Source organism: Equus caballus, chromosome 12 (assembly GCF_041296265.1).
Source record: "Equus caballus isolate H_3958 breed thoroughbred chromosome 12, TB-T2T, whole genome shotgun sequence".
Lineage (NCBI taxonomy): Eukaryota > Metazoa > Chordata > Mammalia > Perissodactyla > Equidae > Equus > Equus caballus.
The window spans coordinates 14,018,403-14,041,281 of record NC_091695.1 but is presented as its reverse complement, the minus strand read 5'-3'; the positions used below and the strand labels follow the sequence as shown (position 1 = coordinate 14,041,281).

The 22,879-nt window shown below is 39.6% G+C and overlaps 1 protein-coding gene and 1 long non-coding RNA gene across 3 annotated transcripts in view; one reads left to right on the top strand and one right to left on the bottom strand.

Annotated features, from left to right (window-relative positions):
* Nucleotides 1–22,879, bottom strand: part of LOC138916619 (uncharacterized) — an 89,079-nt gene that overhangs the window by 32,884 nt on the left and 33,316 nt on the right. The gene's annotated exons all lie outside the window — the stretch shown is intronic.
* Nucleotides 2,989–4,057, top strand: LOC138916609 (olfactory receptor 4B1). Its single transcript, XM_070229556.1, has one exon. It carries the CDS (start codon nucleotides 3,012–3,014, stop codon nucleotides 3,939–3,941), a length of 930 nt encoding a protein of 309 aa, XP_070085657.1. The 5' UTR covers nucleotides 2,989–3,011; the 3' UTR covers nucleotides 3,942–4,057.

Here is a 22,879-nt window from a genome sequence, read left to right as displayed (position 1 = left end):
ATAACTTGCATGTATTGAAGGCTCGCTATGGGCTGAATACTCTGTGTCTTACTGTATTTAACAGAAAGATCACTTAAATTTCCAGTGTTGAAAGCTGAGATAAATGAACTAATGTTGAAGGAACCAGGCAACGTTTCCTAGACAATGGACATTATAGAGTGGGTAGGACTTGGAGAGGGAGGCAAAGAGAGCCAGGCTCACGGTGCAATGTGAAAAATAAAAGGGATGCTCTTGTGGTGGGTAACAGTTGTGTTCATGAGAAGGTGAGGAGACCTCTCAATAGAACAATGACGTGTTGTTTAGTGGCCAGTAACATTGGTTTGAAGGAATATGGGGAAGCACTTTGGAAGGTTCTAAAACTCAGGTAGAGGAATTTAGGCCTGATTTCCAGGAAACTGGGAGACAGTGGTGGTTTCTGAGTGATCCAAGCAGAGGGAGACTCAGTAAGAATTTCGACTTCAGTATAAAGAATAAAGTGGGGAGATGAAGACTGGAGACACCTGGAGACGGTTGGAGCACATAAAGGCTGCAGTCATCCTCACATGAGCTTATATCCCACCTGAAGATGGAGGCTCCAGGAAGACAGAGGAAGGAACTGGTAATATCCACAGCATGTGGGGATTGTGTAAATATGGGAAATGCAGGAGAGGCATGAGTTGGAGTTGACTCTAAGGTTTCCAGCCTGAGGGCCACGGAGAATGGTGGTGCTGCTGTAAGACTAGGTGTGAAGAGGAGTTCTGTCAGTCACCCCTGCTGGGAGATAATGACAGATTCCATAGCCCAGTCTCACCAGCTGCGGCTCTCACCCCTGTACGAATCCCTACCATGGGATGGAGGAAGAAAGGGACATCCCCATTCCTCACACTCTGCTCAGTATCCCACATAGCTTCTTCATCTCTCATGTTCCAGAGATGGTAGCACTGACACATTCCCAATAACTTGCAGTTTCCTGGAATGCTCCTGCTATTCACAGGGAAGGTATAATAAATGGATTTGGGTAGGTTTTGTACCAACCAGTGGTCTTGATATCATTTCTCTCAGGTATGGGAGGGCCTCACCCCTTTCTCCTCTGGCTGAGGCATGGAGGCTTTCCCTTCCATTTGAGATAGGCATGGGTTTCAGCCTTGGCTCAATCACTTACAAGCGATATTTATTTGGGCAAGTTACTTAACCTCTCTGAACTGCAATTTCCTCATCTATCAATTAGTTACCTCAAAGTGGAACAGGGAGAATTAAATGAGGGAACGACTGTAAAGTGCTTACCACAATCCAGCACACAATGGATACTAATAAAGGGCAGCAGTGTCTGCTGTTGTGGTTCTTGGAATGACAATGAAAATGGTGACCATCAGGTAACCACATGCTTTAGTTTCCTTCAGACTGCCAAACTATAGCACAGCCTCTTTGGTTGGTTCTTGATGTCTTGTTTACATTCCTCTGCACCAATAAGGGAGCCCCATCTTGTTTCCTCTCTCTTGTTCAGTCATTCTTCTTGGGTGCCCTTCTTTTATTCCATGCAATCCCCTTTTTCTTCTCTGGTTTTAGCGAGGTGACTTGCTGAGGATTCTCTAAGCACTTTTTCAACTAGTGAATGTCTTCAAATTCTCATGAGGAGAAAAGTTGGCCAGGGGAGGTATTTAATCTATTTCAGTATTGAAGCACAAGTGGAAGAAGGGAAAATAAGAGGAATAAGGAATATTTCAAAGTAGTTTTAAAAGCAGAGAAAAGTCTTGAGATTTTTCTCTGCCTCATTTTATAAATGTGCTGTTAAATTGCATGACTTTTCAAGCTTCCTGAGAGCAAAAGCCATCTTTCCTTCTTCCTTCATGTGTCCTGAATCGCATAGGCATATAGTAGGTGCTTAATAAAACATTTGGTCAAAGAATTGAATTAAAATAAATCCTCACCTGCTGCTAACAAAAATGTTTGCCAATGGTGGTAAGACTGGAAGGCAGAAACAAGCAGACTGGCGAATCCCCATATGTTATGTTTGAATTATTGTTTGAGAGTGAGCTATGTTCTTAACAACTTCTACATGTCCACTTTGGTCCCGGGTGTCAAAATTTTCTCAAAATGTTTGTAAAAATTTATGAAACTGTGGGATTGGGCAAAATCATAAGGCCTGATAGAATTCAGAAACTTTATATAGTTCGTGTAAGGAAAATATTGAAGACACTCTTTAGAAAGGCAGAAATATTAATGAGATTGGCATTTCTGGGAAATAATTGGAGGAAACGAGGGATCCAGGAGGAGAAGATCATTTGAGAATTTCTAAAACAAAGGCATGATGAGAAAACATTGAGAACAGGAGAAATGTTAGTAATTAATATGGATGCTTATTAATACTGAAAGTGTTGATTATTTTTTCAGTGTGGTATACTTGAAATAACATACTACTTTGAATGAAATGATCTGGTTCTTGTTCTGCATTCATTTCTTTTCTTTTCTTTTTTTTTTTTGAGGAAGATTAGCCCTGAGCTAACTAGTGCCAGTCCTCCTCTTTTTGCTGAGGGAGCCTGGTCCTGAGCTAACGTCGTGCCCATCTTCCTCTACATTTTTTATATTTGGGATGCCTACCACAGCATGGCGTGCCAAGCGGTGCCATGTCCGCACCCGGGATCTGGGCCGGTGAACCCCGGGCTGCCGAGAAGTGGAACGTGCGAACTTAACTGCTGCGCATCGGGGCCAGCACCTGCATTCATTTCTTAATGGGGGCCTTGGCTAGTTCATAACCTCTCTGAGTCTCAGTTTTTTCACTTAGGATTTGGGGATGACAGAGTTTTTGTGAGGTAGATTGAATAGTGTCTTGCATGGGGTGGGCTATTGTGCAGTGAATGGATAAACATTTGCTATATTAACAAACAAACAAATAAATAAATCAGTCAGATGTTACATGTGAAAGGGTTCCATCAATAGGCAAATGCTAAATAAACATGAAAAATTGGTGTTATGATTGTATTTGTTTTGTCACAGGGCTCTTCTCTGAGATCTGACTTCTTCAAGTGAAATCCATGGCCAGTACAAATAACGTGACTGAGTTAATATTCACTGGCCTTTTCCGGGATCCAGATGTGCAGAGAGTGTGTTTTGTGGCATTTCTCATTGTGTACTTGGCCACAGTGGTGGGCAATGGCCTCATCGTTCTGACGGTTAGCATCAGCAAAAGTCTCAATTCCCCCATGTACTTCTTCCTAAGCCAGCTGTCTCTGGTGGAGATCAGTTACTCCTCTACGGTTGTCCCTAAATTCATCACAGACTTACTTGCCAAGATTAAAACCATCTCCCTGGAGGGCTGTCTGGCTCAGATATTCTTCTTCCACTTCTTTGGAGTCACTGAGATCCTCCTGCTTGTGGTGATGGCCTATGACCGCTATGTGGCCATCTGCAAGCCTCTTCATTATATGAACATTATGAGCCACCAAGTGTGTCAAGTACTGGTGGCTGGTTCCTGGCTGGGAGGCTTTGTTCACTCCATAATTCAGATTCTCATCACCATCCAATTGCCCTTCTGTGGTCCCAATGTGATTGACCACTACTTCTGTGATCTCCAGCCATTGTTCAAGCTTACCTGCACTGACACCTTTGTGGAGGGGGTTATTGTGTTGGCCAATAGTGGCTTAATTGCTTTGTGCTCCTTCCTCATCTTGGTGACATCCTATATTGTCATCCTGGTCAACGTTAGGAACCATTCTGCAGAGGGAAAGCGCAAAGCCCTCTCTACCTGTGCCTCTCACATCACAGTGGTCATCTTGTTCTTCGGACCTGCCATCTTCTTCTACATGCGACCCTCCTCCACCTTCACTGAGGACAAACTAGTGGCTGTGTTCTATACTGTCATCACCCCAATGCTGAACCCCATCATCTACACACTCAGAAATGCTGAGGTGAAAATGGCCATGAGGAGGTTGAGGGGCAAAAAGGAAAACGTAGGGATGGAGTGAAAATGTGAAAGTGAATAAAAAATGTGTGTCTGATTATTCCCTGTTCTTGAAATGGATTTTGATTTTAGTGGGACATTCACACATGGCGGAAACAAATATAAGGACTTAACGTAACTGCTGATGTGATTGTCCTTAGTAACCAAAGACTATGCTATGTTTATCTAGTGTTCCAAGGGACAGAGGTCAGACTGGCTCGATGATATCCAACAATATACTGGTATTAGGTAACATGAAGACTCAAACTAAGTGCAAATGCAAAGGAGAACATCTTGACAAATATTTTGTAGGTTATTCACTTTTTCCTCTGACCACCATCCATGCTTTCTTCTTTCCTTTCTTCTTCCTTCCTTCCTTCCTTTTCCTCCCTTTGTTCAATCTCCCTCATGATAACAACCTAGATTTCATTAAGAAAGGAAACCAAATAGAAGAATTGTTGGTGGATATTTTGGATGAGGGTACCAATCTGTTCTCTTCCAATGTGGACAAGAGCATCTTTGAAAATTGAGTGCATAAATTTTTCTATTCTCCTGGTTGGTTCTTGGCATCTTGTACCATAGACTATTTGATCACAAGTATTTGAAAAATCCCTGGAGCAATTTTAGTTCTTGTGACATGTTGGCACAAAAGATAGTCCTTAAGTCTCTGTGAGTCCTCTTGCAATGTTCAACTTCCCTGAACAACAACAACGAAATATCAAAATGCCATAGATCCTAGCTATCAACAGGGAAAGATCAAGTCAACCTTTTTAACAAAAAGGATATCTCTTTTAGCTTAATCAGATGTAAAAAAAACCACAGAGTGTAGAAAATGCTTTTAGGCTTAAATTGAAGAATGCAGTGGAAGGAAATACTGTCCATGTATGTTTCTACTCCAGACTCTGTCCTTTATTCTAAGTGAACATGCCAAGTCCATATCTTTTCATGCCTATTGGTGTTTCTTGGTGAAGTGAAATGAGACAGTCTGTGTCTACAGCGTTGTTTCACCTCTCATCATTGTGAACACCCCATATCATTGTGAACAATTTAGAGAATATTGAAAAATTGGAACTTGCTGGCTTTGGAATTACACAGAATGGCTTTGCATTTGCCCTCAGTCCTTCCACCTCTCCTTGAGGATCAGATGAAGTACTGCAAGCAGCTTCCTTGTAGAAGGATGGGGCATCACAGTTGTGCTATAGGCCTTAGGGACTTTTCTCTTTCTCCTTAGTGCTTAGGTTGAGCAGATAGATGAATAGTGGTTTTAAAGGGAACAGGAAATCTTCCCACTTCCCTTGGTGTCCCCACTAATTATGGCCATGGATGGCCATCAATATTCCCTTAGTAAATACCACTTCTACGTGGAATGACTTTACCACCTCTTTCCTTATGGCAAAATCCTACGTATCCTTCATGTCCTAGATTAAACTCATCTCTCTTATGAGGCCTTCTCTGTCCTCCCTCCTCCTTGGCTTGAATTTGTGTCTCCTGTGCATGGTTATTTTTACATACTTTTCTCATTGCCCTTATCACTTTGATTGTATTATTTAACGTGTGCTTCTCTCTCAGTAGACTGTAACCTCTCAAGGGCAGGACCATCCACTAACCTCCTTCTTTGCAGCTCTAAATATCATGCACATAGACAGCTGGTGCTTCCTAAGTGCTTGCTGAACAAACAACCCTTCAGGCCCATGGGGAATCCTTTCTAGATCAGTTCTTACTGATTCTTTCTGAATCCATTTCACAGTGTGGAGCACTTCTCTTATTGTTTAAATATGAAGAGCTCAGGCTCTGAAATTCATCAGGCTGTTCCAACTGCCTCTCAGCCACACCCCAAGATCCAAGCTGCTTAACTTCTCTGAGCACCTGTTGTTGCAGAAGTACAATAAGATTAAAAGTAGTATGAACTTCATAAGATTATTCTGAATATTAAATAAGATAATATACATGTAAAAGTTTTAGTAAAGAACATAGTATAGAGTTGTGATGTGGACTCAATAAATATCACCATCATCATCATTATCATTACTACTGGTGATTAATTTTATTTTACACGAGAACAGTATGTCTGTCCACACATAGGTCTTCTTTTAGTCCTTTTGAGCTACTCAAAATAGGCCTTGATTGCACCCCAAAAGGCTTTCAAGTGTTTGAAGGCCATTCAATCCTTCTGTTTTGAGACTTCTTTCAGCTGAACATTCTCTGTTGTTTAATTGCTTTCGAGTGCCTCATACAGTACCTGCCATGTTGTAGGTGCTAAATAAATATTTGTTAAATAGATATCAACTGTAACACAGCCTCCCCATTATCTTTTATGCTGAATGTACTTATATTCCGTCAATGTGTACTTTAGGGCAATCAGGTCTGGAGCCAAACTCAGTGGAGCTACCCTCCCTTTCTCTGGATGCCTTACTTGTATTGCAGCAGGGTAGGCCTTCAGGGTGTAGACTGGGACAGGAGCCCCTTACTCATGTGCACGTTTGGTTTCCTCCCTGAGAGCTATGGAAAGAACATCATCAATGAGCTCTGAGTCATTGGATACTGCGTGGGCAGATAATATCTACTGTAACTGCACTGTCAAAATTCTCTGGGATTACCTCACCTACTGAGGGTGGAGAATCGGTAGGTCTATTGAGAGCTAATTACTCATTTTGTTCTGGTCTCACTGGAAACACACAGGAACCAAAGGGAAGCATTTTTCCCATTGCTTTAAGAGACAGAGAGTGTTGTAACGTTTTAAAAATGCCTACTCAAGCCACAGAAGTAGTAACAATCTAATTATACCATTTAGCATTGGAGACCATGTAGCTACTTCTCTCTTGTTGATTCTGTCATAGCATTAAAAAAATGTAATGTTTTAGGCAATAAACATAATGTAATCTCATTAAAGAAAAACTGGTAACATGCTGCAAGCTACCTTGCATAAACAATTTGTATTTTTTCCCCCATTTATTATTTGTGTCCTTTTAGGTAAGGTTTGATGGCATATAACAGAAAAAACCCAACTTATGAGATAGAATTACAAAAGTACAGAGATGAAAAATCCAGCACTGTTGTGGAGGTCCAACAATGTTATCAGAAATCTACACTCTGCCATCTTCAGTCTGTAGCTTCAACCTCATGACCTCAAAGGGCTGCCAGTGCTCCATATGAGTGCTGTCCAGTAGAGCTTTATGCTGTGCTGGAGATGTTCTATGTCTGTGCTGTCCAATAGGGTAGTGAAATGAGTAGTTGACATGTGGTTAGTTAAACCAAGGAACTGGATTTTACATATTACTTGAATTTTGATAAGTTTAAATTTACATACTGCATGTGGCAATTAGATGCATATTGCACAACACCACTCTAGCATTTCATCTATATTCCAAGAAGAAGTAAAGAGGAAGGAAGGAAGATAAACTGGTCACTTTCCCTTTTAAGAGGTTTCCCAAAAGTGCCACACAGCAATTTTGCTCTCATCTTATTTGATTGAAAGTAATCATTTAGGAACCCTTAATTGCAAAGCAGACTGGCAACTATAATCTTTATTCTGTGTGGAATTGTCTTTAAAAATCAGAGTTATGTTCTTTTCCTAAAGAGGAAGGGAAGAATGGATGTAAGGACTGGCATATATTCTCAGGCAGTGTATTACATACCAATTTCCAGAGCAATTAAAAATTTTCATAAAAGATTTATAATTGCGTGGTAGTATTCAAAGTCCAGTTGTAGCATAATTTTCTTAATCAATCACTCATTTCAGGGCTTTTAGATTCATTTAATAATTCATTCAACAAGACTTAATGAGCGTGTAGTATGTGCCAGGCATTGTTCTAAGTTTTAGGGACACACAGAGGTACATGAGACACAGAAGGTCCCTGCCTACGTGGGGCTTACATTTTAGGTAAACATTCTGCTTTCTTAAGTTCCTGTGGTCTAGATCAGCATTGTTAATAGAAGTTTCTGTGATGATAGAAATGTCCTATATCTATGCTAACGCATGGTAGTTCTTAGCCATGAGGCTAATTAGTACTTGAAATATGCCTAGCATGACTGGAGAACTGAATTTTTAATTTTATTTAATTTTAACTAACTTAAATTTAAATAGCTACATGTGTCTGGTGGCTACCACATTGGATAGCACAGGTCTACAACAGTTTAGTACTTACCTCTGCTGCAAACTTGTGGCTGTTTCTCTGGATCACGGGCAAGATTGCTCCTGCGTACCAGTACCCAGCTGTGGCTGAATACTTTTGTCTCATCTCTCACTAACCAGTTCTTCTAATTGTATTGCAGTTATAGTTATTTTTATACATTTGTTTTTTAACTTTTACCAGACTGTAATTGATTTACGTATCACAATTACAATATGAATCTGACTTTATACTTGCCTTTATCAATGAGTTTTACACGTTCATATGTTTTTAGTATGTTAATTAGTAAAATGTTAATTTCATTTCATCTTGTAGAATGTCCTTTAGCATTTCTTGTAAGACATCTCTAGTAGTTATGAACTCCTTCAATTTTCATTCGTTTGGGAAAGTCTTTATCTCTCCTTCATTTCTGAAGGACAGACTTACTGGATATGGTATTCTTGGTTGACAGTTTTTTTCTTTCAACATTTTAGAAAATACCATCCAATAGCTCATAGTCAAGTGTGTCCTCAGGCTGTGCTCCCCAATTGGATGGTGCCACTGGTTGTGCTTTGTGTTTAGGTGGGGCCTCAGGCTGTTTCCTGAAGTTGAGTAGGGCTGCAGACTGTGCTCCATGGTTATGTAAGGTTGCTGCCTGGTTGGGTGGGGCTGCAGGTTATGACCTGTGATTGGGCAGTTCCCTGCCTAGTCAAGGCTGAAGGTGAGTTTAGCAATTAGCTAGACCTGTATGCTTGGCTCTGCTGCTGGGTAGAGTTGTAAGCTGGGCTCCATTGTTAGGTGGTACTTAGATTGGGCTCTGAGGCTGCTCAGGGTTACTGTTCATTCTGGTTATGCTGGGCCAGAGGCTAAGCTCAACAGTTGTACAGGGCTGCTGGCTTGGCTCCCTGTCTGGACAGGCTATAGAATGTGCTGCATGGCTACCAGGTGTCTATAGCCATGCTTTCCAGAGGGACAGGACTGGAGGCTATGCTCAGTAGTTGGGCAGGACAGTGAATATGCTCCTCTTCTCTGGAGGACCAAAGGATGTGCTCCATGGCTGCTGGGTATCTGTGGCCTTGCTTCCCAGAGGGTGCACTGGAGACCATGCTGTGCAGTTGGACGAGACTGGAATTTTCTTACCTGCCCAGTGAGGGTCATAGAACAGGCTCCACAGTTGGTTTGGCCCATTGGCTGGGGATCTGAATTAGGCAGAACTGCCAACTGAGCTCCCTGGCCAGACAGGGACACTGGCTTGGCTATGCAGATGGGCAGATTCACTGGCTGGGATTTCTGCTTGGGAGCCACTGCAAGCAGGAATTTTGTCTTCCAAGATCCGAATGCTGGTTACTATAAGCCTCATCCCCTTTTCTGTCTCTATATGATCCCCAGTGTTTTAACTCTGCAGGTTCACACAGTGATCCCCATGAGGTGAGACCTGAGTGGGCCTCCTGGGAAGTGTCCCACAATGCTGGAGAAGCTGGATGTCTGCCTTGGGTTCTCTTTTCTTGCTGGAGAAACTATAGGCCCAGGGGGGCCCTCTCAGTGCAGTGCAGTGCAGTTGGTCTGGGGAGGGGCAATGCAGTTGATGTTAAATTGCTCATCTTAACCTTCCAAAGCAATCATTCTTGATCTCTATTGTCTAGAGAGGAGTGCTTCAGCCTCACCTTTGGGCTCTGAGATTTATGGGTAATTCCTGGTTGGTCTTCTTGTCAGGGGAACTGAAATTAGGAATAACCTGTGTCACCACATTAATGAAATCTATGGGAGATTTTGAAAGGCAACTTCACTTAAAATGTCCCAAACAAGAGGCTGGCCCAGTGGTATAGTGGTTAAGTTCATGTGCTCCCCTACAGTGGCCTGGGGGTTCTGAGGTTTGGATCCTGGGCACAGACCTAGCGTTGCTTATCAAGCTATGCTGCAGTGGCATCCCACATAAAATGGAGGAAGACTGGCAACAGATGTTAGCTCAGGGCCAATCTTCTTCACAAAAAATAAATAAAATAAATAATAAAAATAAAGGGTTGGAGGGAAAAAATATTTTAAAAAATCCAAAACAAAATTCTTGTTATTCCCTGCTGTTCTGGTTCTCCCACAGCCATTTGTATCTCAGTAAAGGCTAACTCTGGTCTGACTGCTCAAGTCTGTTATATATATATAGTATAATTGATATAACATTATATTTGTTTAGTTTCAGGTGTATAACCTAATGATTTGATACTTGTGTATTTTGCAATGTGATCACCACAGTAAGTCCAGTTAACATCTGTCACCATACATACTTACAAATTTTTTTCTTATGATAAGAACTTTCAAGATCTACTCTCCTATTTATTTTCAAATATGCAATACAGTATTATTAACTATAGTCATCATGCTGTACATTACATCCTCAAGACTAATTGATTTTATAACTGGAAATTTGTACTTTTTAGCTCCCTTCATCCATTTTGCCCACTCCCCACTCACTGCCTCAGGCAACCACCAATCTGTTCTCTGTATCCATGGGCTCATTTGTGTTTGTTTTGTTTTGTTTTTAGAGTCCACATATAAGTGTGATCATATAGTTTTTATCTTTTTCTGCCTCACTTATTTTATTTTGTTTGCTCAAGTCTAAAACCTTGGTGGTATCCTTGATTCCTCTCCTTCTTTTCTCTCTTTTCAACCAAAACGTCAGCAAATCTTATTACTTCTACCTTCAAAATTTATCCAGAATCTGACAACTTCCTAAAGCCTTCACTGCCGTAGTCCTGGCCTAAGTAACAATCATCTCTTGATTGGATTACGTGATCTTCTCCTATCTTGTTTCCTATATTTCCCACTTCCCCTTCCTTATTCTTAAGACAGCACACAGATCTTGACAAGAGACGACCTCTTCTTACTACCCTAATAAAACAATACCCAGCAGCATTCACTATTATCCTTAACCTGTTTTATTTTTCTTCTAGGACTTATTACTGGTTGACTTACATATCAAGTTTTATTTTTTTTTTTTGTCTTTTTCTACCTGCATTATCTTGTTGGGGATATGAAGGATGTAACCTCCTGTATCACAGACTTTGTTTTTTCAGTGTTGATTCTCCCACACCCAGAAAAGTGCTTGGCACGTAATAGGATTCAATCCTATTTGTTGAATGAACATTTGAATGAATGGATGGATGAATGACACCTCTGTCTGAGGAAGTTCTCACTAGATTACATTACTATTGCCACTATCCTTATTGATGGAGAGGCTGAGGTGCAGGGAGACTAAGAAACTTATACATGAATCCATGAGTGTTAGATGGAGAGTATAATGGAGATAATCTAGCCCAACTCTGCCATTTTATATAGAAGTGGGAACAGGGGAGGGTGAGAAGTGGAGAGGTGAAACGATGTGGCTTAAGTTAGATAGCTAATCAATTATTGAACCAGAGCTAGTGCCCAGTGACCTGGCTCCCTGTCCAGTGCTCATTTTCTTCTCTATTCATCCTCCTTTCCATTCTCAGTATTTCAGTCTGGAAAAAGTTCCCTTTATGTCTTTCCTTCAACTTTCTTCTCTTACTGCCTCATTCTTGGGTGAAAAACTTTATAGAAATCTCACTAAACTGAGACTTATCCTAAGTCATAGTTTAATTGGCAAACTTCCACCCAAGATAAAAGAAATTCCATGGGGAAGTTGTTCTCTTCATTATAGTGTAGCTTAATTTATTTCAAATAGTTCAAGGATCTAATCATTGAATCATAACCCTTGGACTTTTAGTGGGTGGGCTGGTTTTCTACATCAAAATCAAGATCTTAAAATCTCTCAGTTTTCTGCTTTTTGTGGCATTTGTCTATTTCTTAGATATTATAAATTCAAATATCAACCTAGATCCAGATCACCTGAATTTCCGTTTTTTTGTGATTCATCGTAGACATCATCTACTTCATTTTCTAAAAGCTCCCAGGGACAGTGGTGATTTGATGTTAGGGACAAAGTCTGATCCTTGAATCACAGTAATAACCACCGCCCAGTACCATCAGAAGGCAGCTGAGTGCTGTTTAAAGAGCACTGATTTCTGGGTTAGTAACCTGGGAAATATCTATTGTGTGGCCCACAAAGCCAGTTAACCTCTCAGCCTCTGTCATCTCTTTTATGAACAGATGAGGTCAGAGTACAAGGTCTCTAAATCTTTCAGCACAACTCATAGCTGAGTGTGACCTGGACTTTGCTCACTGGGGGACTTCAGTGAAAAATCAACTAGTTGCATAATATTAGCCAAGGAACCCTGCTTGTCCAGGGACTAGGATTCCCAGAGAGAAATCCAACGCTTCATCCAATCTCAGTTTTCCAAAACCAGATCATCTCCTGGAGTAATGATCTGTTCCAGCAGAGTGGCTAACTTCATGCCAAATTGGAGGCACTTGAGTGTATTTGAGATCCGTCTGATCCAATTCCTCATTCTAAGGCAGAAGGAAACCATGCTAGTTTTTCAGATCTAAAGGTAGGTGATATGGCTAGAAGTAAGGTGCAAAGTCTCTAAGCAGCCATAGGATGTTGGGAAATCAGTTACTCTTTTTGAGCCACAAGGATTCATTTGTAAAATGAGCTGGTTGGGTTTGAAGATATTTTTTAAATAATTAATTCAACTTATTTGTATATTTTTATTGTGTGTAAAATTATACAAAATATAAAATTTGATGAATTTAAAGCACTTTACAATTCTGGGATTCTGTGAGATACCATTTGGGAATTATGAAGGGGGGAGCTCGTGACTGAAATTGACGTTTCACTACTTCACCCTGAGATCAGTCACATCAGCACGTCAAGTTCTCTCTTATATTTATCCTGGCCATTGTTTTCAGTCTATAATTATGCTCTGGTCCAGAGTCCAGCAGGTCACATGATGGAGAGTCTAAATGCTCAAATACTGATTTAGGCATTTACATGCTGGTCACATTTTCTTTCTAGGATTCTTGATGAGGCTGCATTGTGTGGAGATAGGAGATATTTCTTACCAGTTCAGTGCAGGAGATGATGAAGATTGGTGAGGGGTGTGGTATCAGACAGAGGAATAAATACAGAAAAGGCAGAAATTACGGAAGAGGAAAAGGTGACTTTCAAAGAGGAGGCCAGGAGTTATTCCTTCTGTTAGGGATGAAGGTTGGAAAAACTGGATCCTTCATGATTCCTCTCATCTCTGAGTAATCTCTCAGATTGATCCTAGGATATTTTCATTAGTTTCTCTAATTGATCAAAAATCGAGTTCATACTCATATACGAAATATTTGTATGCGTTGGTGAACACATATAACTTGGACTTCTAACAAAAGGGCATATTTAATTTCAGCTCTACATTTACGTGTTGTAATCCTAGAAATTGTATAGGGCAGTGGTTAGACAGCATAGGATCTGTGGTTAGATTGCTTGGATTGAAATCTTGGCTCCACTGCTGTGCAACCTTAGACCAGTTATCTGGGCTTGTTTTTCTCATTTGTTATAAAAGGGGTGATAATAGTAATACCCACATCACAGTAGAGTTGAATGAATTAATGTGTATAGAACACATAAAGTATGTGGCACATGGTACTATTGAAATACTAGCTGTTATTATCAACCAAAATGCACTCAGTAATAAAGGTTCAAGAAAAATATTAAGCAGATGATTTTGAATACTAGGATAGTATATTTCTTAGATATAGACACTAGAGTTGCAATTATAGAGAATCTATTAATTGCTGTAAAAGAAGTATGATAAATTTCTGTAGGAGCAAGAGGGGGAGAATATATTATTCTTACAGTGAGGTGAGGATCTTCATGCAATATAGAGGAAGGAATACCAAACACACAAAAGGGAGAAAGGACACCTTGAGTTAGGAAATAGCTGTATTATGTTCATTTAGGGAATGACAATAAGGGTGCAAAAATAGGCAGTGGCCAGTTCAAGAAGGACCTAGAATCCATGCTAAGTATATTGGAATTAATGCTGTGGGCAATGGGGTTGTGTTGATAGATTTTAGGTAAAGTAGTATATGATATAATATGCATTAAAGGAAAATCACCAAAGTATTTGCAATGCTCAGAGAACAGGAGATTCACGTGGGTTGGTGTATTAAAGACAATCTTCACTGAACACATGAGACTGGAGTTGGGCTTGGAAGGAGGGTAGGTTTGGAAAGAACAGGTGAGGGCATTTCAGTGAAGGGAGGTTCAGTGGTGGAATAGAGCGGGTAGGCTTGTGGGATGTGGAGATGACCCTGAGTTGAACAGAGGTGAGGTGAAGTTTAGTGGGTAAGTGGGTGGTTGTTGAGGTGGTTTAGTCTGTGCAAGTCTTTAAAAGTGAGTCATAGAAGTTCAGGTTTTTCCTGGCTCATTCCCATGCGGTGGAGAATCTAAGGAAAGAAGAGTCAGGAAGCAATTTTCTTGCTGCACTGTGCAGGATGGATGGGATGGGAGCATCTGGGGACTAAGGTGCTTTGTTAATTTAGGTATCAGCTGACAGCATATGAGAGGATGTTGGCAGCAAGAATGGAGAGAAAGGGCCCAGGAGAGGTAGTTTAAAGATAAAATTCATGGGATCTGATGGGTATGGGAATGAAAGGGGGTGTGGGTAATATATGACATCCAAGCTACAGTTGGGACAGCTTGGAGGGTGATGGTGGCATCGAAGTATCTTCCAGGTGACACTTGCCCGCAGGTCTCCTGTTACTCCATAGCTTAGTCTCATCAGCTTCAACCCTAATTTCTGTCCAAATCCTTTCCTTTGGCTCATAAGTGATGATGTGGTAAAAGGAGATTCTTGAGGAGTCTCACAATCTTATCTTCTAACCATTCAGGTACTTGATTTTCCAAGGTGCTGAGATGGTGCCAGATATTCCTAATGATTTGCGAGCCCAGTGGCCACAACACTGCTCCTACGGGAAAGGGCACCACACTCTGATGAATTTAGTAATGTTGCTTGTGTTAGGTGCTGGGTATCAATGTAATTTCTCTGCTGCACCCACCTTCCTGGGAACTTTAGCTCTTGTTTGGGCAGTTTCTTTTGCTTCTGTGGAGGGCTGAATTCCTCCTTTCTTTCTGCAAATGAGTTTTATAGTAATTATATAAATTACAAAGAAAAATTCCACTGGATTTTGCTTTAGCTTATATAAACTTGTAGATAAACTTAGGGTGAGTTGAAATCATTATGTTGAATTTTATCATTTTAACATGATTTTGTAAGAAATTTTTTGCTGGATGTTATGTATTTTTTCCTTTTTATACATGTATTTTCTTATAGTCCGTTAGCAGTTTTATCGTTTTTCTCCGCATAACTGTATCACATTTTTAAGTGCTTTTTATTTAAAAAGTTTCTTGGTTATTGTAATGGGAAAATTTTTCAGTTGGGTTTTCTTTTTTTTTTATTGAGTTATTGATAGGTTACAATCTTGTGAAATTTCAATTGTACATTAATGTTTGTCAGTCATGTTGTAGGTGCACCACTTCACCCTTTGTGCCCACCCCCCACCCCACCTTTCCCCTGGTATCCACTAAACTATTCTTGGTCCGTAGTTTTAAATTCCTCATATGAGTGGAGTCATACACAGATTATCTTTCTCTCGCTGGCTTATTTCACTTAACATAATTCTCTCAAGGTCCATCCATGTTGTTGCAAATGGAATGATTTTGTTCTGTTTTGCAGCTGAGTAGTATTCCACTGTATATATGTGCCACATCTTCTTTATCCATTCGTCTGTTGATGGGCACTTAGGTTGCTTCCATGTCTTGGCTATTGTAAACAGTGCTGCAATAAACATTGGGGTGCACAGGACTTTTGGGATTGCTGACTTCAGGTTCTTTGGATAAATACCCAGTAGTGGGATGGCTGGATCGTATGGTAGTTCTATTTTCAGTTTTTTGAGGAATCTTCATACTGTTTTCCATAGTGGCTGCACCAGTTTGCCTTCCCACCAGCAGTGTATGAGGGTTCCTTTTTCTCCACAACCTCTCCAACATTTGTTGCTATTAGTTTTAGATATTTTTGTCATTCTAACGGGTGTAAGGTGATATCTTAGTGTAGTTTTGATTTGCATTTCCCTGATGATGAGCATCTTTTCATGTGCCTATTGGCCATCAGTATATCTACTTTGGAGAAACGTCTGTTCATGTCTCCAGACCATTTTTTGATTGGGTTGTTTGATGTTTTGTGGTTGAGTTGCGATAGTTCTTTATATATTAGGGATATTAAGCCTTTGTCATATATATGACTTGCAAATATTTTTCCCAGTTAGTGGGTTGTGTTTTTGTTTCAATCCTGTTTTCATTTGCCTTGAAGACGCTCTTTAATCAGATGAAGTCCCATTTGTTTATTCTTTCTGTTGTTTCCCTTCTCTGAGAAGGCATGGTGTCCGAAAAGATCCTTTTAATACTGATGTCAAAGAGTGTACTGCCTACGTTTTCTTCCAGAAGCCTTATGCTTTCAGGTCTCACCTTTAGGTCTTTGATCCATTTTGAGTTTATTTTGGTGAATGGTGAAAAAGAATGGTCAATTTTCATTCTTTTACATGTGGCTTTCCAGTTTTCCCAGCACCATTTGTTGAAAAGACTTTCTTTTCTCCATTGTATGCCCTCAGCTCCTTTGTCAAAGATAAGCTGTCCATAGATGTGTGGTTTTATTTCTGGGCTTTCACTTCTGTTCCATTGATCTGTGCACCTGTTTTTGTACCAGTACCATGCCGTTTTGATTACTGTAGCTTTGTAGTATGTTTTGAAGTCAGGGACTGTGATGCCTCAAGTTTTGTTCTTTTTTCTCAGGATTGCTTTAGCAATTCGGGGTCTTTTGTTGCCCCATATGAATTTTAGGATTCTTTGTTCTAATTCTGTAAAGAATGTCATTGGGATTCTGATTGGGATGGCGTTGAATCTGTAGATTGCTTTAGGTAGAATGGACATTTTAACTATGTTTATTCTTCCAATCCATGTACATGGAATGTCTTTCCATCTTCTTATGTCGTCAACCAATTCTCTCAGAAAGGCCTTGTAATTTTCATTATATAGGTCCTTCACTTCCTTAGTTAAATTTACCCCAAGGTATTTTATTCTTTTTGTTGTGATTGTGAATGGTATTGTATTCTTGAGTTCTTTTTCTGTTGGTTCATTACTGGAGTATAGAAATGCTACTGATTTATGCAAATTGATTTTATACCCTGCAAATTTGCTGTAGTTGTTGATTACTTCTAACAGTTTTCCAATGGATTCTTTAGGGTTTTCTATATATAAGATAATGTCATCTGCAAACAGCGAGAGTTTCATTTCTTCCCTCCCTATTTGGATTCCTTTTAGTCCTTTTTCTTGCCTGATTGCTCTGGCCAGGACCTCCAGTACTATGTTGAATAAGAGTGGTGATAGAGGGCATCCTTGTCTTGTTCCTGTTTTCAGGGGGATGGGGTTCAGTTTTTGCCCATTGAGTATGATGTTGGCTATGGGTTTGTCATATATGGCCTTTATTATGTTGAGGTAGTTTCCTTCTATGCCCATTTTGTTCAGAGTTTTTATCATAAATGGCGTTGGATCTTGTCAAATGCCTTCTCTGCATCTATTGAGATGATCATGTGGTTTTTATTCCTCAGTTTGTTGATGTGGTGTATCACGTTGATTGATCTGCGGATGTTGAACCATCCCTGTGTCCCTGGTATGAATCCCACCTGATCCTGATGTATGATTCTTTTGATGAATTGCTGAATTCTGGTTGCCAAAATTTTGTTTAGAATTTTTGCATCTATGTTCATCAGTGATATTGGCCTGTAGTTCTCTTTTTTCGTGGTGTCCTTGTCAGGTTTTGGGATCAGCGTGATGTTGGCCTCATAGAATGTGTTAGGAAGTGTTCCATCTTCCCTAATTTTTTGGAATAGCTTGAAAAGGATGGGTATTAAATCCTCTCTGAAAGTTTGGTAGAATTCCCCAGGAAAGCCATCTGGTCCTGGGGTTTTATTCTTTGGGATGTTTTTGATTGCTGTTTCAATCTCTTTCCTTGTGATTGGTCTGTTCAAATTGTCTGCCTCTTCTTGAGTGAGCTTTGGGAGATTGTAGGAGTCCAGGAATTTATCCATTTCCTCTAGGTTATCCATTCTGTTGGCATATAGTTTTTTGTAGTATTCTCTTATAATCTGTTGTATTTCTGCAGAGTCTGTTGTTATTTCTCCTCGCTCATTTCTGATTTTGTTTATTTGAGCTTTCTCCCTTTTTTTCTTTGTAAGTCTGGCTAGTGGTTTGTCAAGTTTATTTATCTTCTCAAAAAACCAGCTCTTTGTCTCATTGATCCTTTCTACTGCCTTTTTCAATTCAATAGTATTTATTTCTGCTCTGATTTTTATTATTTCTCTCCTTCTGCTGACTTTGGGCTTCATTTGTTCTTTTTTCTCTAGTTCAGTTAGGTGTGCTTTAAGGTTGCTTATTTGGGATTTTTCTTGTTTGTTAAGATGTGCCTGTATTGCGATGAATTTTCCTCTTAATACAGCTTTTGCTGTATCCCATATGAGTTGGTATGGCATGCTATCATTTTCATTTGTTTCCAGGTATTTTTTTATTTCTTCTTTAATTTCTTCAATGATCCATTGCTTGTTCAGTACTGTGTTGTTTAGTCTCCACATCTTTGTGCCTTTCTCAGCTTTTTTCTTGTAATTAATTTCTAGCCTTATAGCACTATGCTCTGAGAAGATGCTTGTTATTATTTCAATTTTTTTAAATTTGTAGAGGCTTGCCTTATTGCCCAACATATGGTCTATCCTAGAGAATGTTCCATGTGCACTTGAGAAGAATGTGTATTCAGCTCCTTCAGGGTGGAGTGATCTATATATGTCTATTAAGTCCAATTGTTTTAGTTTTTCATTCAGCTCCACTATTTCCTTGTTGATTTTCTGTCTGGATGATCTGTCCATTGATGTGAGTGGGGTGTTGAGGTCCCCTACTATTATTGCGTTGTTTTTAACATCTTCCTTTAGGTCTGTTAATAGTTGCTTTATGAATCTTGGTGCTCCTGTGTTGGGTGCATAGATATTTATAAGCGTTATTTCTTCTTGATGAATTGTCCCTTTGATCACTATATATTGTCCCTCTGTGTCTCTCTTTACCTGTCTTATTTTGAAATCCACTTGGTCTGATAGGAGAATTGCAACACCTGCCTTTTTTTCCTTGCTATTTGCTTGAAGTATTGTCCTCCACCCCTTCACCCTGAGTCTGTGTTTGTCCTTGGGGCTGAGGTGTGTTTCCTGGAGGCAACAAATTGTTGGATCTTGTTCTTTAATCCATTTTGCCACTCTGTGTCTTTTTATTGGAGAGTTCAACCCGTTCACATTGAGAGTGATTATTGATGCATGTGGACTTAATGCTGTCAATCTGTCACTCATTATCTTGTTTTCCTGTGTTTCTTTTCCTGTGTGCTTTAGACTACCCATTGACTTCTGCAATTTCTTATGCTGGGTTTCTTAGATTTTTCCTTATCTATGATTTGTGACTCTGTTCTGTACTTTATTTTAGTGTCTACCTTGAAGTTTGTATTTAGAATCTCGTGTATAATATAGTCTATTCTCTGGTGGTCTCTTACTTACTCGACCAATACTGATTTAGACCCTTTGCTCTTCCCCTCCTAAATAATTATTTTCATTTTTTATTCCAACTCGTCTTATTAATTTGTAGTTAGAGTGCTAAGATCGTCCTTGTTTTGGTAGTTTCCTTATTTTTACCCTAATGCTATAGTTGAATATTTGCTATCCTGTTCTGGTTCTATCCATCGGCCTCCCTAGTCTGTGGATTGTGTCCCCTTTCTCCCTTTTTTCTTTTTTCAAGTATGAGAGCCTTCTTGAGGATTTCTTGTAATGGAGGGCTTTTAGTTACAAATTCCCTTAACTTTTGTTTGTCTGGAAAAGATTTAATTTCTCCCTCATATCTGAAGGAAATTCTTGCTGGATAGAGTATTCTTGGCTGAAGGTTTTTATCCTTTAAAGCTTTGAATATATCACTCCATTCTCTCCTAGCTTGTAGGGTTTCTGTAGAGAAACCCACTGACAGTCTGATAGGGGCTCCTTTATAGGTTATTCTCTTTTTTTCCTTACTTCCCTGAGTATTCTCTCCCTATCATTCCTATTTGCCAACTTTACTATTATGTGCCTTGTGGTGGGTCTTTTTACATTGACAAATCTAGGAGATCTAAAATCCTCCTCTACACACATTTCTCCGTTGATCCCTAGATTTGGGAAGTTCTCTTCAATAATTTCGTTAAGCACACTTTCTGCTCCATTTTCCTTTTCCATATTCTCGGGAATTCCTATGATCCTTATGTTCTTACTCCTCATTGAATCCATTATCTCTCTGAGATTTTCCTCATTTTTTTAAATTCTTAGTTCTCTTTCTTCCTGTGTCTGGTGCCATTCAGCCTGTCTGTCCTCGATTATGCTGATTTTCTCCTGTAGGTTGTCTACACGGGCATTCAGGGAATCCGTATTCTGTTTTATCTGGTCCATTGTGTTTTTCATCTCAAGTAATTCTGTTTGATTCTTCTTTATTATTTCAATCTCTTTTGTGAAGTAACTCCAGAACTCAGCTTGTTTCTCTATCTTTCTCTCTACCTCATTGAGTTTTTTGATTATAGCTGCTCTGAATTCATTATCACTTAGTTTACCTAATTCCACGTCCTCAGGACTTAATTCTGTGTTTTCATTGTTTTCCTTCTGGTCTGGGGCTTTTATAAATTGCTGGATGGTAGAGGAGCGGTTTTTTCTCATAGTGGTAGAATTCAGTTGCAGTTACAGCCTGTCGCCACTAGATGGGGGTCGAGAGTGGCGTGTTAGCTCTCCGCCTTGGGGCAAGATGGCTGCTCCCACTGGCTTTGCTGGGGGCGAGGGGCTGTTACTCACACGCGCTGGTCTGGGTTCAGATCAGTTCTGTTCTCTGGTCTCCCAAGGCCCTTGATTATAGGGTGCCCACGGACGGAAGCTTTCTTCCCGTCAGCGGGTCTCCACTGAATCAGCGGCAGGAGTCCTGGATGATCCCCCGGTCGCGCGGCCCCTCCCCCGCTCCTTCCCGAACCGCGCCGCAGCGATCGCAGACACTAGGGGAGGGAGTAGTGTTCTCTCCTACCGTTCCAGCGCCTCCGAGGGTGTAAGCAAGGTTATGATCTCCGCCTTCTTGGTATTGTAGGTCTCTAACGAGCTGGCATTATGTTTATTCTCTGAAACTCAGTTCTTCCAATCTTTTGCTGTATTTTGGAGGGGAGAGAATCCCGGGTCAGCTCACCCCGCCATTTTGCTCCGCCCACTCTCTGTCTGATACATGTTTTGAGAATATTTTCTCCCAGTCTGTGGCTTGTCTTTTTGTTTTCTATGAATTTTTCAAAGATTAAAAGTTTTTAATTTTGATGAAGTCCATTTTATCGCTTTTTTCTTTTATGATTTGTGCCTTCTTATTGTCCTATTTAAGAAATCTTTTCTTAACCCAGGACACTAAAATTTTCTCCTGTGTTTTCTTCAAGAATTCCTATGGTTTTCTTCCTTTTGGGTTTATACCCTATTATGAATTTCTTTTCCCATATATAGTGTCCTGTAAGAGTTGAGAATTATTTTTCTGCCTGTGACACCATGAATTTAAAAGATTTTCCCTTTGCCCATTGAATTGTTTTGGCAACTTTGACTCAAATCAATTCACCCTGTACATGTAGGTCTATTTCAGGACTCTCTATTCTGTTCTATTGAGCTATATGACTATCTTTTCACCAATAAGAAAGTGTCTTGATCACTGTAGCCTGAGAATTAATTCTTCCAATATTGTCTTTCTTTTTTAAATTGCTATGGCAATTTCATATCCTTTGATTTTCGATATAAATTTTAGAATCAGTTTGTCAATTCCGCTAAAAAAGCCTGCTGTGATTATGACTGGGATTGCATTGAATCTATAGATTGAATTGAGGACAATTCATATCTTAACAATATTGAATCCCCTGATCCATGAACATAATATATCACTTTATTTCTTTAACCTCTCTCAACAATATCTTGTTGTTTTCATATATATCTTTTGTCCACTTTAGCCCTAATATTCCATATTTTATGCTATTGTATATAAGTATTTTTTTTAATGTAAATTTCCAATTGTGTGCGGCTGGTATTTAGAAATACAACTGATCTTTGTGTGTTCGCCTTGTATCATATAACATTGCTGAATTCATTTCTTGGTTCTAGCATCTTTTTGTAGGTGGAGATTACTTAGGATGTTGCAGATAGACAGTCAAGTCATATACATAAGAAGACAGCTTTCTGTCTTCCTTTCCAACATGCATGTTATTTCTTTTTCTTGCTGTATAAAACTGGTTGAGAACTCCAGTCTAATGCTTAATAGAAGTAGTGAGGGCCGACATCCTTGCTTGCTCCTGACCTTTGGAGAAAAGCATTCAGCCTTTCCAACATTAAATATTATATAAGTTGTAGATTTGTCATAAATGAGCTTTTATCAGGATAAGAAAGTTTCTTGCTATTCCTAGCTTCTGAGAGATTTTGTCATGAATAGATGCTAGCTTTTGTCAAATCCTTTTTTCTTCATCTACTGAGATAATCATATGGTTATTTTTCTTCAGTCTGTTAAAACGGTGAATTACACTGAACTCTAAACACTAAATCAATCTTGCAGTCCTACAAAAATCCCACTTGCAAGTGAGATATTATCCTTTATATATACTGAGGATTCAGTTTGCCAAAAATCTGCTACAACTGAGAAATTAAAACTCTGTAAAGCACTAAAATCCCAGAACATAAAAAAAAGGTCAGTATACATATGAATTCCTATCCAGAAGTAATAATTCTAAATAATGTCACATAAATTATAAATATAATTCAACTGAGACATCAGAAGAAAGAACCACTGATAATA